This window comes from Polypterus senegalus, chromosome 16 (assembly GCF_016835505.1).
Source record: "Polypterus senegalus isolate Bchr_013 chromosome 16, ASM1683550v1, whole genome shotgun sequence".
NCBI classification, from domain to species: domain Eukaryota; kingdom Metazoa; phylum Chordata; class Cladistia; order Polypteriformes; family Polypteridae; genus Polypterus; species Polypterus senegalus.
This window is the reverse complement of record NC_053169.1, coordinates 21179198-21197065: the sequence shown is the minus strand read 5'-3', so window position 1 is coordinate 21197065 and position 17868 is coordinate 21179198. Positions and strand designations below refer to the sequence as shown.

General features: G+C 38.5%; 1 protein-coding gene across 6 annotated transcripts in view; it reads right to left on the bottom strand.

The window, feature by feature from the left end:
• LOC120516555 (spectrin beta chain, non-erythrocytic 1) overlaps nt 1–17868 on the bottom strand; it is a 256791-nt gene that overhangs the window by 159208 nt on the left and 79715 nt on the right. For all 6 annotated transcript variants that reach the window (XM_039738310.1, XM_039738308.1, XM_039738311.1 and 3 more), the window contains exons 4-7: nt 12374–12520; nt 9298–9489; nt 5897–5980; nt 4290–4408 (exon numbers count right to left, since the gene is read on the bottom strand). In XM_039738310.1, coding sequence (XP_039594244.1) covers nt 4290–4408; nt 5897–5980; nt 9298–9489; nt 12374–12520 — 542 coding nt within the window. The remainder of the gene's footprint in view (nt 1–4289; nt 4409–5896; nt 5981–9297; nt 9490–12373; nt 12521–17868) is intronic.

Genomic DNA, 17868 nt, shown 5'->3' with positions numbered 1-17868 from the left:
GCTCTTTTCTTATACCTAGACTAAGATAAGAATTTTTGTTAACCAGACACAGAGCTGTAAGTGAACCCTATCTAGAACAGTGCAAAAGGTGATGACCTGGGAAAGCTGTCTTATGTGGTCACAAGGAGAGTTACCAAAGTGCCTAATGGCGCTTTTCCACTGCATAGTACGGCACAGCACAGTTCAGTACAGCTCACCTTGGTTCGGCTCAGTTCGGCTCGGTTTGCGTTTCGACTGCAGTTTAGTACCGCTTTAGAGTGGGCGGGATTATTCACGTGTCGTTATAGTTGCGCCGCAACTGTTTGGTCCGATGGTAGCCGTGTGCGCCCAAGAGCTTAGCGACCTCTTGAAAAACGTTTTCATTCTGCGTTGCTCCATCCAGTTCTCGCTGGATCCGCACCTCGGCTACCAACGAGAGGAACGTGTGTACTTCCTCAATAGACCACGAAACAGCCATTTTTGGTTAAAACAAAATGGTGAGTCCGAACCTTCGCTGGCTGTGCTAAAAATCTAGCGGGTCTGTTGTGTCTCGTGTCGCAAGTTCAGTGACGCAGTAATGACGATTTTCTCCGGCCAATCAGTGACCAGCAGAGTTTACACGTCACGTTTTGGTAACGATTCGGCGAGCTTGGAACCTCGGCTGAGGTGGTACTAAAAAAAGGACCAGGTACCAGGTACTGTTCCCAGTGGAAAACCCCCCAAAAGTGAGCTGAACTGAACCGTGTCGTGCCGTACTATGCAGTGGAAAAGCGCCATAATAACCCTGCATACTTATTTATATAAGGCTGAACATAAAACGCTTTCTGTCGATAGACTTTGTTTATGTGAGGTAACATATTAAGACCAGAGATACAACTGAAATGGCCTAAAACACGGCAAAATGTTTTCAAAATTGTTTCAATAAAATATGGGCTGTTGTGACTTTAGCAATTTGGTGCAGAAGGTGGGTTTGGGAAGCAGATGGTGTCGCAGGTGGCTGGGGGGGCGACCCGGCCGGAACACCCAGGAAGACCGGAAGAGGGCTTACACCTTCCTCGGACCATGTGGGGGTGACCGGCCTGGTTGCTATGGAGACCACGAGTACAGGGCTTTGAAGCTCAACCCTGTAGGGGCCCATAGTCACCGCCAGGGGGCGCCCAGATGCCTTGGGAGCCCTGGACCTCAGCACTCCGCCACACCCGGAAGTGCTGGGGGGAAGAGGAGCAGGGACACCCGGAGTGCTTCCGGGGATGCAGCTGGCACTCCTGCCACACTGGGGCATGTCGGTGAGAGATTGCCAGAGCACATCCGGGTGATTATAAAAGGGGCCACCTCCCTTCGTGTGAGGACTGGAGTCGGGAGAGAGAAGGACGAGGTCTGGGAGGAGGCAAAGAGGCGGCCTGAAGAAGAGAAGGCATTGTGTGGTGTTGGCCAGGACTTTGGGTTAGTGAACACTTGAACTGTATATAATAGTATGTATAATAAACGTGTGTGGGGTGATTACAACATGTCTGCCTGTCTGTGTCCAGGTCAAGTTCCACAATGGTTTGGACTTACTGTTTGAAAGCACTTATTAATTCATACATTTTTGTAAGGCCCTCCATCATTCATGCTCCAAACCTGCTTGTTCCAATAAGCAATTGTGGTGGAATGGAGCATGATCCACAAGGAAGGAACCTGCCCTGGATAGGGTTCCTGTCTATTGATGGGCACATTCTAGCACATACCCACACTTAGTCATTTAGAGCTAATTAAGGGTCACCATTTGACCCAAACTTAATGTTTTTGGGATTTGAGAAAAAAATGGAGTACGAGGAAAAGGAAAAAAAAAAAAACGCAGATGCCAAATGGGCAATAGCATTCATCCTTTCTTCCATTTTCTTAACCTGCTTAGCCAGGGTAGAGTTGTGGGGACACTGAGGCCTACCCCAACACACATACAGGTGCAAGGGGACAATAACAGTGACTTGAGATTTAAGGCAAAAGCCACCAGAACTCTGAGGATTCATTACTAATCACTATGCTATGCTGTAGATCTTTTTCTGGAAATGTTCAACAAATAACATTGTGGATATCCTTGTACTGTTCTGAAGTGTAAGGAACAAATGGGTTTGATTTTAAATGCCTCTCCTTTTTGCTCTTTCTATATCAATGAGTTCTTTACCATATTAAGACCTGAAACTCATAAAGTGTATGATTTTCACGTCCTCTGAAAAGGTTGTTCCATAAAACATTTTAGTGACATTTTTCTGGTTGAGAATTCAGGAACGTTTTTCTTAAAAAATATTTAAGGGGTACACAGTCAATATTATCGAAAAGTAGAGAAGCAACTGTACTGTAGTTTGGATGGTGTTTATAATGAAAGGCATTATAACTCTCTATTATAAAAGAAAATCTTGAGATAAGATGAGATGAGACTATTGCCAAGAGATTTTTTCAAGTCCCGCCCTCCTCTCAACCATTTCCAGTTAATGGCCCATGCCCGTGGTCCTCTCACCTCTCAGTCGTGTGAATGCTTTTGTCACACACAGTTCCTGCGCTCTCAGCTCTTAGAAATTTTTACGTTTTCCTCACTTTAAGTTCCCAATAAAAGAAGAATTATTATGTCCAAATCTTATTAAAGAATTTCATCCCGAAGGGTTATCAACAGAAGAAATGAGTACACAGGCAATCCTAGCACCGAGAAACAATGTCAAATGAATTAACGCGAAAATTGTCAATCTATTACATGGCAGATTGGTTAAATGTGTATCAATAGACAATGCTGATACAGTTGGTGGTGATGGTGTGGAAGATGAAAACATCAACTTACAATATCCCGTAGAATATCTACAACCGTTAACACCGGCCAGTCTTCTACCGGCCGAATTACTGTTGAAAGAAGGATGTATCGTAATGTTGCGTAATTTATGTCTGAGTGATGGGCTATGTAATAGGACAAGATCAGTTGTATTCAAAATTGGTCAAATAATTCTGACATGTACAATTTTAACAGGCAACAAGAAAGGTAGTATAGTACATCTTCCGCAGATAACTTTAGACACCAAAGGAGATCTTGATATGCCATTCGTATTAAAACGTTTATAGTTTCCCATTACAATAGCTTTTGCTATGACAATTAACAAATCACAGGGATAAACATTTGATAAAGTCAGATTATTTATTAGAGGAAAAGAAACAATTTTCAATCATGGGCAGTTATATGTTGCGTTGTCACGATGTAAGTCCAAGCACGGAATCAAAATTCACTGCGATGTTGACGAAACGTTAATTCCAAATATTGTTTTTACTAAAGTTTTTCAGTAAAAGTGTAAGTTTAAAAAGTATTTGAATGTTAATTTCAAAACCAAACAGAACAAAAACGAATAACGCAACGAATACCTCTAACACAACATGAAACATTATTTTCTTTTAATTTATTACCTTTTACAATTTTTTACTATGGTTAATTACTCGCTGTCATATAAAATAATTAGTTCTATTATGCATATGTAACAATTCCCATGAAAATAACAATCTGTTTGAGTTGTACATCTGCTTCCCCATACGCGAGCGGCAGAGCCGTGAAGTTGGCGAGCGAAGCAGGGGTAGTACTATCACAAAATGAATAGTTCCATTTGTACCAATGCTATGCTGTGTGATCCTCAACAAGTTACTTAACCTGTCTCTGTTCACATTACAGAAATATCAATGGAGTAAGTAGGTTACTATATCTGCAATGGTGAATAATGTAAAAGGTGCTCTATAAAACCAGCAGAAACTCCAACCAAACATTCTTAATTTCTATGTACATAGCCTACCTGTCTTCACATGTTTGAAATCTGAAAAACATCTATTGCACTATATCTAGAGTAATGTTTAGTATGAAAAAAGTTAAATTAAAGCACGATGATGCAGCCTAATAATCTTTTTTTTTACATTGCGAAACATTTGTATGCATAAAAAGAATAAACAGAGGGTCAAATTCTCACTTGCATTGCTTGGGTCCATCAGTTTATTAGAAGCTGCTAGAATGATAACTGAAAACCTAACTTTCAACAGAGCTCGTTTATAAATTAACCTTCTGCTCCAGGAATATTTCCAAATTCATAGTATGACATCAGCCCACGTCGAAAGTCATTAAGATCATTTAAAATGTGTGCGCCTTCAGTTTTCAAATTTAGTGAAAGTAATTTAGGGTGAAGTGGTTGGAGCTAAAAGGCTGGACAACTATTAAAACACATTATAGTTAAGAAAATCATTGAGACAGAAAAAGACATGCTGTGCAAAAACAAGGGTACATGTTATGGTATTATACTTCAATTACATACATTTTGTTTATGTGCTTTCTTCTCGTTGAGATATTCTTGCCTTCATTTTTTCCTTGTTTTTCAAGTTTCAGAGCCATGCTGTTGATTTCATCATGAAGGGCACGGTACTGCTGTTCATCCTAGAAAATATTTATGAGGGCAATGTATAAAAACAACTTATTTGTTCTGCATTCTCCGTCCTCCCCCTCAAACCTTAAACATCTGGTAGCATGCATTGGAGTGACTGAAGACACAACCCAAATGGCCTTTCAGAATTTTATTGTTGCATTTTTTAAAATTAGGTACACTTTCTAACCATTGGGTGGACTCTACATCAAAATATGCGTACATCCTTCTGCCCAAACCACAATCTGAGCTCATAAAAGTACATGCACATTTTATGATTCCTACAATACTCTTTTTATGCATTTGCTAAAATATTGTTTTAATTTTTTCTTATTTTTGGTTTTGACAAGGGGAAAAAATAATACTTAGAGGCAATGGATAAATTGAAAATCAGGATGTACTTCAGTTTGTTGCTGAATATTTCAAGATAATAATGGATGTGGTTTTGTGGTAATTATCATACAATAAGAAGTGGAGGTTAGGGTGATAGGGAGTTTCTTGTTATAGAACTGCTGATTAAGTGGGGTTGACTTTTCTGTCAGGACTGTGTCTTTCAATTTAAGGATTACACTGAATTTTATTGACCAGCACCAAGTGACAGAATCACTTCTCCATATTGTTCCAACTCAATTAAACCCCCAATTACATTGACTATGTACATTTATACATAGTCAATTTGTTTGCTGACACCTTTATCCAAAGTGACTTATAGATGAGGTCAACATAACTGAGTAAACATCAGTCTGGGGGACTGTTTGGGTACAAGTGTTAATTTGATCACCACAAGTGAGAAGGTCAGAACAATATACAAGCGAGTTACACTTGCTAGGTTACAAAAACATAATGCCTAATATCAGTTAGATAGAAATTCACCCAACAAGAAAGTCTTCAAATTTGAGTCTAAGGCCAATTCCATTATTGCCAAGGTCAGCGAGAAGGATCAGGTGGTTGACCATATTGAAGGCAGAGGAGAGATCTAGCAGGATTAGTACAGGTGACATGTTGGTAGCTCTAGCCAGCCATAACATGTCTACAGTGGTTAGTAGAGCCATCATGTTGAAATGGCCGCTCTTGAAGCCCGACTGATTAGGATCAAGCAATCTGTTCTTAGCGTTAGTACTTAATGAAAATATCCACCTGCATCGTTTCATATTTTATTAAATTACAAGTAAAAATCATAAGGTATCAGGATTTTATTACTGTTGATCTGGACAAAATACTGTGTTATTAAAAATTATTCTGAACTCTGCCCCCAAACTGTTGCTCGCTTCAGACCCACACATCTTATTATCTTGCTTGCTGATACGTAGTATTTGATATCCACACCTCAGAAGGAGTTGGGAAGTAAAGTAAGAGCACAGCATGCTCCCACTGGAAGAAACCCTCTTAGTTTACGTTCCCTCTCCTCTTGAGCAATTTTTGTGTGTAGAATTTAAGGTTTGCTACACTTCAACGAAATGCACTACTTTTAAATCTGTACTAATTTAGTGAAAAATATTTACCTGTTTCAGGTCCAGTATTTTCCGTGTCAGTTGAATTTTGTCAATATTGTCCTCCAGAAGCAGAGCGAGGCATTTCTTTTCTTCCTGGTTTTGCAAACAATATTGTTGATTATTAGCAGTGAAATATCTATCTATCTATCTATCTATCTATCTATCTATCTATCTATCTATCTATCTATCTATCTATCTATCTATCTATCTATCTATCTATCTATCTATCTATCTATCTATCTAATCATGTTTGGCTGAATATAACAGTATTTAATTTATTAATACTGGAGAACTAGTTAGTGGTTGGAGTGAGTAGCAACTGTAATCAATAATCAAAATGTCATTGTTATTCCTGTTTTTAATGGCTATGCAGACATACAATTGTTTTCCTATAGGTACATATTTACAACATGGCAGAAGTTACAGTTCAGCTTCTCATCTTCAGTTCTCATAAATTATTTTACCAGACCTTAGTTATTTCATCCATTTTCTGAACCCACTTTTTTGCAGAGCAGGATTTTGGGCAATTAGAACCCATGTTGACAACATCACAACACTCATTGATGAACACATTTATACTTGCACATTTCAAGCCAAGTTTACAGACATAAATTAATCAGAACTTTTGGGGATTTTAGTGGAAACCAGAGTGCATGAACATGTGGAGGATATCCTTAATGCCACACTAGGTGTGAATGAACAGTAGTTGTACTGATGCTCCAATGTGTCCAAGGAAAGTATTGCTACCTAGTGTACTGCCATGCTACCCAGCACAATAACCAAAAATAAAATGAATAAAAAACAAAACAATGACACCCAATGTTTCTGTTTCCATAAGAGAATCGATAAACCACATGAAATCTTCACTTGGTACAATCAGCAATACTCCTTAACTCTCACAGCCTTCTAGTAGCCGTCATGGAAGGAGATCCATTTTGCAGTAGGTTTTCTTGCCTGCTGAATTCAGATGAAGACTACAGGGAGGATGTGGCCTAGAACAGGGCACAGATCGTCATCAATCTATCTGAGAGCAGCTGTCTACAAAACTGGAGGAAGCCAGAGTTCCTTGAAAAAAGCAGTCCAGACATAGGGAAAGCATACACACTTCGCAGTTGAAACACACATTTGAAACATTGAAGCACACCTTCAATGAAAACGATGAGGAGTGAGACAAATACAGAAAGCCCTGTAAGTTTATTTTGAGAAATGGATGAAAAGAAATATAAGAAACATAAAAAGGAATATGGATGAAGATGACGTATGCATTTAAGAACCAAAAAAATAAGCATTGCATAATGCACAACATTACCCCCTGAGGTGTGGCCCCCAACCTTCTTCTTCCTTCAAACCATCTGCTTGCTCCTCAAGCAGCCATGCTGGCACAGCAGTTTGTAATCAGAGTTCAACTTGTCTATAAACAATGAGTCATGTCCGTTCAGCATGCAAGCAATTGCTATGCCTGAGTTATCCTAAAACATAATTCTTAGATAGATTGGGTTATAATCTGAGAAAATTTCTGCACTTTTCTCAAGAGAAATGATCTCAATCTAGATGAGTCTGTTTATGTGAGACACTTAGTTTTTTTGACCTCCACTATTTTTGTAATTGTCTGAATTAAATAAAATGCATATTGCCACTAAATTACCTGTTCCGTTCCTTTCAATCAAACATGGATTTAGAAAAAAAATATATACACTTATATAAAAAAGTTTGGAAACCACTCTTAACTGCATCTGTGTCACTTAAGAATGTTATTCAGCCAGGAGCTGGTAATCAGGCGCTCTTGATTAGTTGATAACTAAGAAATACTAACATCTTGATTTAAAAACAAAATGTCTGGCACTTAGACCTGTAACATCCACATCAAGAACAAAAGACACCAACAGTGGTCTTATGAGAAACCCTTGTTGAAGCTCATCAGCCAAGAATGTGTTAATAGGACCATCTACAAAACGTTGAGGTCTGTCATTATACAGTGCACATTTACAAATGGAGAACATTTAAGTTAGTCACCATTATTCCCAGAAATTAGAATTCTGGCAAATCTCTATGATATAATAAAAAAATCTTGGGAAGAGGGATGAGAAGTGATTTTCTCAGAGAGACACTTTCACGTCCCGTGAGACGAGACTTTGTGACAAGAGGTTTAACTACGCCCGGGGCCGGAAATAAAAGACAAAAGGTAGATGACAAAATAGAACGTCGTAAAGAATTCAAAAATGTTGCCGTGATACACATACAGAGCAGGTTAGAGATAATGGAAGTACGAAAATTTGAAAGTCTCAAAAAAATTATAGTAAAGATCGTATTAGTGCAAATAAATAGAAATTATTACTTGGTGAAATAACAGAACAGCGAAAAGAGATTGAATATATTGTTCGGATTTAAACTTTAAGTGGGAAACTTGTAGATGTTGACATCAGGGAAAAGTAGTGTTTCTTCCCAATGAAGAGGCCTATCCACCAGAATTAAAAGTTTTGATGTGAAATTGCTGGTGCATAGTGCAGGTGGGGGGGTTGGCGAGCAAAGCGAGCAGGGGGTAAAGCCCTCTAGTTCACCTAAAAATCAGACAGTATCATAGTCACAGAACTCAAAACTATTTCCAAGGATTTACTGTCAATATTGTAAATGTTATAGTTCATAACTACCATTACATAAAGACTGAACTAGGAGAAAGGCCGTTCTCTTTTTAAAGAACACGGCAGCACGTTTTAGATTTGAGATTAACCACATGCCCTCTGGACAGATGAGACCAAACTGGAGTTGTTTGGTTGTTATGTACAGCACCAAGTTTGGTAAAAATGAAACACAGCATATCACTACAAGAATCTCTAAGCAACTATCAAGCAGGGCTGTTAAGGAGTGATGATTTGGAGTTAGTTTTCACTCGCACAACCTGGAAAAGGATATTTCTTGTTGACTTTAGCCTCATTGTTCAAATGCAAAAGAAAATGGCTGCAGCTTTCAGAATATATTTGTATAAGTGTTTTTACTCTGTTTAAAACATTTACGTACAGTATCTAGAAAAAAATTGCCAAGTTTAAATTGGTTCACCAATGTGAAGTGCTTCATTAACCAAAAGAAATGTTGTCCAAGGTTTTGGTTTACTCAGTACCTATTGTTAGATTGCCTGAATCCAATATTCTCATGTCTAGTGGTGTTGAGCATGAAGAAATGGATGAATAGGAACAACTTCTTGCTAGAAGTATGAAAAGAATTATAAAGTTACAGGATTTAGTTTTGCAGTTAATCTCAAATTTTCAGGTGAACTCTTTACACATATTGTGTTTATAGTACTTGGCAAAAATGATGATCATTTTCCAAAACTACAAAGTTACTGATATTGTAGGAAGCAAATATTAAATGTTAAATTATTTTTGTCAAGGAACAATCCAAGAATGATTCAGTACCTTTTCCTTAATCCAGTCTTCTAGTTTGTCAACTTTTCTGTTGAATTCTTGTAAATTCTTAGCACTTCCCACTGCTTTTGATTGATTGGCAGCTGTCAATTTCAGTATCTGCCATTGCTCTTTAAGCTGATTAAGTTGTTTTCGAACCATCTCTGACATTGGGTTCTGCTTGCTGATAAGCTGTTCGCCCATCTGCAACACAAAAAATGTATCTAATAACTACACATAGTATGCAAGGAATGGCTTTGCTGTCCACTTTCAAGAAATGAAACTTTGAAAATACTTAGTTAAAGGATCCTCAACTCGGCCTGAGAAGAAGCAACTGTCTCTGCTGATTTTTATTTCCACTGATTTATAAATTAGAGGTTAATTTCTCCTCTTGGCTCTATATTTATACTGTTGTAAATGATCTGTTTCTACATTCAGTCATTCATTTAGATAGATAGATAGATAGATAGATAGATAGATAGATAGATAGATAGATAGATAGATAGATAGATAGATAGATAGATATGAAAGAGACTATAAGATAGATAGATAGATAGATAGATAGATATGAAAGAGACTATAAGATAGATAGATAGATAGATAGATAGATAGATAGATAGATAGATAGATATGAAAGAGACTATAAGATAGATAGATAGATAGATAGATAGATAGATAGATAGATAGATAGATAGATAGATAGATAAATAGATATGAAAGAGACTATAAGATAGATATATAGATAGATAGATAGATAGATAGATAGATAGATATGAAAGAGACTATAAGATAGATAGATAGATAGATAGATAGATAGATAGATAGATAGATAGATAGATAGATAGATAGATACTTTATTTATGCCGAGGGGAAATTCACATAATCCAGCAGCAGCATACTGACTTTTTCAGTTTAATATGGAGGACAGGATATTTTTTCTCAAATATCCTAAAATGATTTTCTTTTATTTTTGTGAAAGAATATGGTAATGGCACTAAAGAGTTAAACTGTCACAAAGAAAAGTACAATGATGTAAAAAAGAGTAGTAAATTGTTATCAGGCTACAGAAATAAGAAGGTAGATGATGTGTTTTTGTGCTCAGGCTAATCAGTACAAAATCATAGATTTCAGTCAAGAAGGGAACTGTTTGGCATGGCACAGACATATTGTATTATTTTTAATTTTAAAGTGGTCACTTCATGGTGAAATGGTATCATCTACTTGTTAGCACTGATGTCCTCTAGTCCAAGGACACTGGGTTTAAACGTCCAGGCCTTGTCACTTTCTGTGGGGGGTTTGCACACACACTCCTTGTGTATCTGCAATTTTCTCCAGATAGTCTGGTTTCTCCCCAGAATTCTATGGGAAGAGATGAACAAACAGGTACTTGTGAATTTACCCCTTGTGTGTGCTTGGGTGTGAGAGAGCACTTTGTGATAGATTTGTGACCCATTTAGGTCCTTTGTGACATTTTATTTGAAATAAGTTGGATCAGTTACTGGAATTCAAATTAGTCTGCTATAGTTTAAGCCAGGGGTGTCCAAAGGTGTCGAACTCTGGTCCAGGTGGGCCGCAGTGGCTGCAGGTTTTCATTCTAACCCTTTTCCTAATCAGCAAGCAATTTTCACTGCTAATTAACTCCTTTTTATTCATTTTAATAGCCCTGTTTATATGGACTGAGTACTCTGAATTGATTGGTTTCTTCATTAAATGGCAGCTAAACAGAAATGAGATGTGAAACGAGCCAACAGATAACCAGCTAAATTGGAATGTCAAACTCCAGCCAAATTCACTCCAACTAGTTTCTTAATAAGAAGCCAATTCTTGCTGTTAATTAAAGCCATTATTGAATATGATGACTTGTTGCTGCTCTCATTCTGCCACAGCAAATTGCTGATTTTCTGCTTTTTCTAAGACCACCGTCAAGATATTTTGATGACTTAGCAGACCAACATGACCAAGACTTTCACCTTTCTTTATTTTCAGGTTAGCTGGTCATGTGGCGGCTTGTTTTGTGTCTCATTATTGTTTGGCTGCTCATTAAGTAAAAAAAACAACTAAGGGGTCTGAGTCACGCCAATTAAAACTAAGGCAAAACAAGTTAATCAACAGCAAAAACGGTCCACTAATTAAAACAAAATGGTTAGAATGAAAACCTGCAGCCACTGCGGCCCACCGGGACCGGAGTTGGACACCCCCTGGCTAAGCTATGTTCACCATTAGTTGCGCTTGTACTTAAGTTGGCCCTTTAAAAATAGGCAGTATGTCTAAAATAAAGTACAAAATAAAAATTAACTGAAAAATCCTCATATATCATCTCAAGCAGCTGTTGTTTTGTTTCACTAAGAGAAATCCACCATGCCAATTTATCCCAGAAGGCTTAGATCTGAGGGAATAGACAGGCATTTCAGCCAAGATAAAAATCCTGCAGGCAGCATGGTGGTGCAGTGGTAGCTCTGCTGCCTCGCAGTTAGGAAACCCGGGTTCGCTTCCCGGGTCCTCCCTGCGTGGAGTTTGCATGTTCTCTCTGTGTCTGCGTGGGTTTCCTCCCACAGTCCAAAGACATGCAGCTTTGGTGCATTGGCGATTCTAAATTGTCCCTGGTGTGTGTGTGTGTGTGCCCTGCGGTGGACTGGCGCCCTGCCCGGGGTTTGTTTCCTGTGTTGGCTGGGATTGGCACCAGCAGACCCCCGTGACCCTGTAGTTAGGATATAGTGGGTTGGATAATGACTGACTGACATTCATGCTAACAAAGTTAATTCCTGTGGTCTACTGGTGCACAGTTGGATGATGGATGGATGGGTGAAAATCCTGCCACATTACACATACTGTATATTGCTCTCGCCTTGAATTCTTGTGAGGTAGAGAAGGAGTTGTGAGGCTGTCAGTTAAAGGGTGACTTTAGATAGATACTTTAGTTCTACCTATTGGTCATGTTGAGCTCCAGACTTTAATTACATTAATCAGTTTTAGAAAGACAGATGCTTATATAAATTTGCAGCAATCAGTTTTGCTCTGTGGTGCGTACATCTGATCAGAATAAGGAAGTAAGAGTTGCTTAATATCCCATCACTTAATTAAAGCATACCTGATTGAGTTGGATTAAAGTGTTCTCAAAGTCTTTGAGTTCCCTTTGTAACGTTTGAGAAATTTGCTCCCAGTCTTGCAGAGGGTATCGTTGGATGTTACTCCCGTCTTTCAAATCCTGCAGTTTTCTTCTAATCCATGTTTCTGCCTGTGCAAAGAAAACAGGGATTACAACAAGCTGCTGATCTTTAAGGTGAGATAAACACATGCATTAAACCCTCAACTAGAGTACTTTCAAGTGACACTCGGCTTGTTTGATGTGAAAGAAATTTATTGCAGGGCCAATAAATTATGAGGGTTATGTTGTTAATTCAAAGTAACATGTGGGTGAGAATGAAAAATTAAGAGACAGATGCTCCTTGGCATCGACTTAAATAATTAAACCACATGTACATCGTTATGAGTATTAGTAAATACAAGTGAAGTAACTCTGAATTTCTTTAAAACTCATCATTGACTTAAAGTAGAAAAACAAGGTTTCTAATCACCAAATGGCATGGAACAAGAAAATACAGGCAGCAGACCAAAAAAATAACTATTTTACAGGGCATCAGTGCATCTAATAATATAAAAATAAGTAAGTGGATATTCATCTTTCTGAGTCGGTGGTACTACCAAAATGACAGACCACTGATATTAATTTGTTTTGTTCATAGTGTGACACATTCATTGTTAAACTTAACTTTGAATAATCCGTGTTTAATGTCAATAGTAAACTAGGAATGTTAATGATGATTGTTTATAGAAGTTGCCTGAAATGAAAGCTACTAGAGAAATCCATAAACCAAATTTATGAGCTATGCAAACATCCTGCAGGAACATAGATATTTAGTGTTTTTCCTGAAATTTTGTCTTTTGAAAAATGTATTTTATTCTTTAGGTTAAAGCTACTGTGGATTAGTAATACAAGACATGACACGGTATAGTGAAAGGACAGGTTTGTAAAAAGCTCTTGCGCAGGCATTAGTGCTAATGCCACACAGCCCCAGGAGACATGGCATACTTGCCTGATTTTCTGTCTGCATTTGATAATCTGGTCTCCCTTTCACATCCTACATAAGTACTTATTACGTTAATTAGTAACATCAGTTAGACTTTACGTCAGTGAATAAGTGTAGTGAGTTCTCTTTATGTTGAATTTTAACAAATTTCTGTATGCTATGTTATGCTGTGGAACTTGTCACTGTAATACAGGAGTTAGACCTCTTATTTCATTGAAAGATGCTGAGAAATTAGTTCATACTTTTGTTTTCAGTCGACTAGATTACTGTAACGCACTCCTCTCAGGACCATCCAAAAAAAGACATCAATCGATTTCAATGAGTGCAGAATGCAGCTGCTAGAATCGTAACTAGGAAAAGAAAATCCGAGCACATTTCTCCAGTTTTGATGTCACTACACTGGTTACCTGTGTCATTCAGAATTCTGCTTATGGTTTACAAAGCCTTCAATAATTTCATTCCATCTTATATTTTGGAATCTCTGACACCTTATATTCCAAATCGTAACCTTAGATCCTCAAATGAGTGTCTGCTTAGAATTCCAAGAGCTAAACTTAAAAGAAGTGGTGAGGCGGCCTTCTGCTGTTATGCACCTAAAATCTGGAATAGCCAGCCAATAGGAATTCACCAGGCTGATACAGTGGAGCACTTTAAAAAACTGCTAAAAACACATTACTTTAACATGACTTTCTCATAACTTCATTTTAATTTAATCCTGATGCTCTATATATACAATTAATTATCTTTACTATTCATGGTGGCTCCAAAATCCATACTAACCCCAACTGTCTCTTCTGTTCTTCTGATCTGCGCCACCACCACCTAATCAAAGCACCGTGATGTCCCTACATTGATGGATTAATGGCCAGGAGTCCACATGACCGTCATCATCAAGTCCTTCCATGAGAACCCTGAATACAATGAGGACTGATTGAGGTCATTGATGTTAGGTAGAATGCCTAGAGGGGGCTGGGTGGTCTCGTGGCCTCTGAACCCCTGCAGATTTTATATTTTCTCCAGCCGTCTGGAATTTTTTTTGTTTTTTCTGTTCTCCCTGGCCATCGGACCTTACTTTTATTCTATGTCAATTAGTGTTCTCTTATTTTAATTTTTACTTTGTCTTTTTTTCTCTTTCTTCATCATGTAAAGCACTGTGAGCTGCATTATTTGTATGAAAATGTGCTATATAAATAAATGTTGTTGTTGTTTAGTAGCCTAATATACTTACTCATTGTCTCTGCTCTTCAAAATAACAACTGTGTACTATATGCGCCAAAGGCCCTGGGTGTCTGTGAGAACTATACTGACTTGAACACAATGTACTACAAGCACTCAAGTTAGCCTGATAAGCACTGACATGTCTTAGTATCTTTTCCCTACTACACATTAAAGTTCTTGTGCAATTCTTTTTCCATTTGCGTTTCCAGTGGTCCAAGGTAGTGCTCTCTTTGATTATTGTAAACATTACCACTTGAACAACTGATGACAGATCACATTTCTAAGCCTCACCAAGCCCATTCCACAAATGCATCCTTAAAGTTAAAGCTTCAGTGGATTAGTGTTATCAAATGGAAAGCGCATAGTAGAAGAACAGGTTTAGAATTAGTTCTTGTGCAGTGGTTAGTGTTGTTTTCTCACAGTTCCAGGTGACTGTGTCTTTGACTGATGTCTATGCTGAATACTAGGGGGCTTTGCCCCCTGCTCGCTTCACTCACCAATCCCCTGGGCCTGCACTATGCGCTAGCCTCTTTGCGATTATGCTGCTCGCATGTGGGTATGTGGATGTACAATTTAAACAGTGTGACAGATAGGGGGCGCTCTCGCTCCCTTGAACCCCTGTCCACGACTCCAGACACCAGGTAAAAGTCTAATACCTGACTTTATTAAATTGCCACAGTGCACAAAGCACCCTCTCCTCCACTATATTCATAAACCAATCGCAATACTCAATAATATAATCCTCCAACTCCCAGACGCGTCGCCACCCTTCCACCCAGCTCAGCTCGCCGTCTGAGAGCTCCCACAATCCTTTTAAATACCCTGACCCGGCAGCGTTCTAATCCCCAGTCCATGTGACTCTCAATCACTTCCGGGTCAGGTTGAAAGTCCTTTTCTTCACCCCGGAAGCACGTCATTCCCCTTGTCCATGTGTGCTTCCGGGGCGCAGGGAAAATATCCGTTGTTCCTCCCTGCAGCGTCCCCTAGTGGCCCCCACGGTATCCAGCAGGGCTGCGTATAAAAACTACAACGTTCATGATGCCCTGCTGGTCTTCGGGGGACCTCCATACTGCAAGGAGGGCTCCACCTGGCGGCTTGGGGGTATTGACCGGGATAAACGGCCGGCCACTCATCACAACAGATTCTTATTTTCATGGGAATTGTTACATATGCATGATAGAACTAACAATTTTACATTATAGCGAGTAATTAACCATATTAAAAAATAGTAAAACGTAATAATTTGAAAGTAAATTATGTTTCATGTTGAGTTAGAGCTATTTGTTGAGTAATACAATTTCATTCTATTTGGCTTTGAAATTAACACGCAAATACTTTTTAAACTTACACTTTTACTGTAAAACTTCAGTAAAAACAAATTTTGGAATTAAATTTTCGTCAATATCGCATTGAATTTTGATTTTGTGTTTGGACTTTCATCGTGACAACGCAATGTATAACTGTGATTGAATTTCATTTCTTTCTCTCTATTAAATAAAATGACTTTTTCGAATGTTTGGCTCTGAGATTTGTAAATTGTCTTTGCAAAAGCTATTCTAACAGGAAACTATTAATGTTTTAATACGAATGGTATATCAAGATTTCCTTTGTTGTCTAATGTTACCCGCGGAAGATTTACTATATTACCTTTTTGGATACATCGTTCTTTCTACAGTAATTCGTGCAGTAGAAGTCTGGAGGGTTTTAACAGTTGTAGATACTCTTCGGGATATTGTAAGCTGATGTTTTCATCTTCCGCCCCATCACCACCAGCTGTTTCAGCGTAGTCTATTGACATGCATTTAATCAATTTGCAGCGTAATCGATCAACATTTTTGCCGTTAATTCATTTGACTTCATCATTTCTCTGTGCTAGAATTGCCCGTGTACTCATTTCTTCTATTGATAACCCTTCGGGATGAAATTCTTCAATAAGATTTGGACATAGTAAGTCTTCTTTTATTGGGAACTTAAAGTGAAAAAAACTTAAACATTTATAAGAGCTGAGAGTGCAGAAACTGTGTCTAACAAAAGCATTCACACGAATGAGATGTGAGAAGACTGCGGGCGTGGGCCGTTAACCGTAAATGGTTGAGAGGAGGGTGCAGGAATTGTGTCTGTCTAAAGCATTCACAGCAATGAAAAGTGACATTACCATGTGCGTAGTTGAGAAGAGGGCGTGACTTGCAAAAATCTAATGGCCAAAGTCTCGTCTCACGGGACTTGAAAAAAATCTCTTGAAATAAGTCTTGTCTCGTCTCAGGATTTTTTAATATAATAGAGTGATATTAATCTGGTTTTCCTTCCACATTGTATATATGTACTTGTTAGGTTAATTGGAAACTCTAGTTTGGCCCTGAGCAAGTGTGTGTGTGTAGTGTGCATTGCAACAGAAGGCAGGTGTCTAAAAATACTGAGAGATTGTGAAATATGATATTTTTTGTTGCTGTAACAATGGTTTTAGTTGCCAAATGTGTATGTTCAGTTCCTGTACCAAAAACATTAAAAAGCCAATGGAAAAAAAAAAACAAATTCTAAAAATGGTCAAAGGGAACAAAAATACTCAGATCCAGTATCCTTGCACAAAGGTCAATTTGACAGTCTTCCTGAATTCACACTGAATCATAAAGCATTTTACTCTTTGAAGGCTGAATATTTTTTCCAAAAAAGTTGGTTTTCTTAAAAGCGCACAATGCAATATTTTCACACAAAACTTAGCATAAAACATATGTTGCTGTGAGCTGTGGCTGCCAGTTCGCTGTCTCTTGTGACTTGAGCCGCTCACGCGTGGCACGACGGCTGGCAGGAATGCATGGCAGGCTGGCTGCCAGGCTGTCTTCACGAGGCAGGGGTGGCAGCAGAGGTCATGGCTGCAGTTCAATGCAATCTGGTTTGTACATCTTGTCATTGAAAGTGGCGGTCCTCCCAGGTGACGAGATCAGCTGATGCCAGTACCTCACTTTTGTTTTCAATCTCAATCTCCAGGTCACTCGCATCAAAATCAGAGTCTGATAAGTCGGATTCCAATTCAGACATAATATGCAAAACGTCGTCCACGGAGTATTTTGTTTTGTGCTTTCACTTCGATCTCTCGTTAGATGTCGATGCCCTTTGCTCTTCACTTTCATGCAAGCCACCTAGCACAGAGAGTCAAACTAACACATAACGGTGGGTCTGGTCTCCATTTACTGTTAACTATCGCCCTCAACCTCTCCTGTTGACAAAAGTCAGCACCAGCCTTAAAAGAGTTAAAATAATAATATGAAATGATATTTAC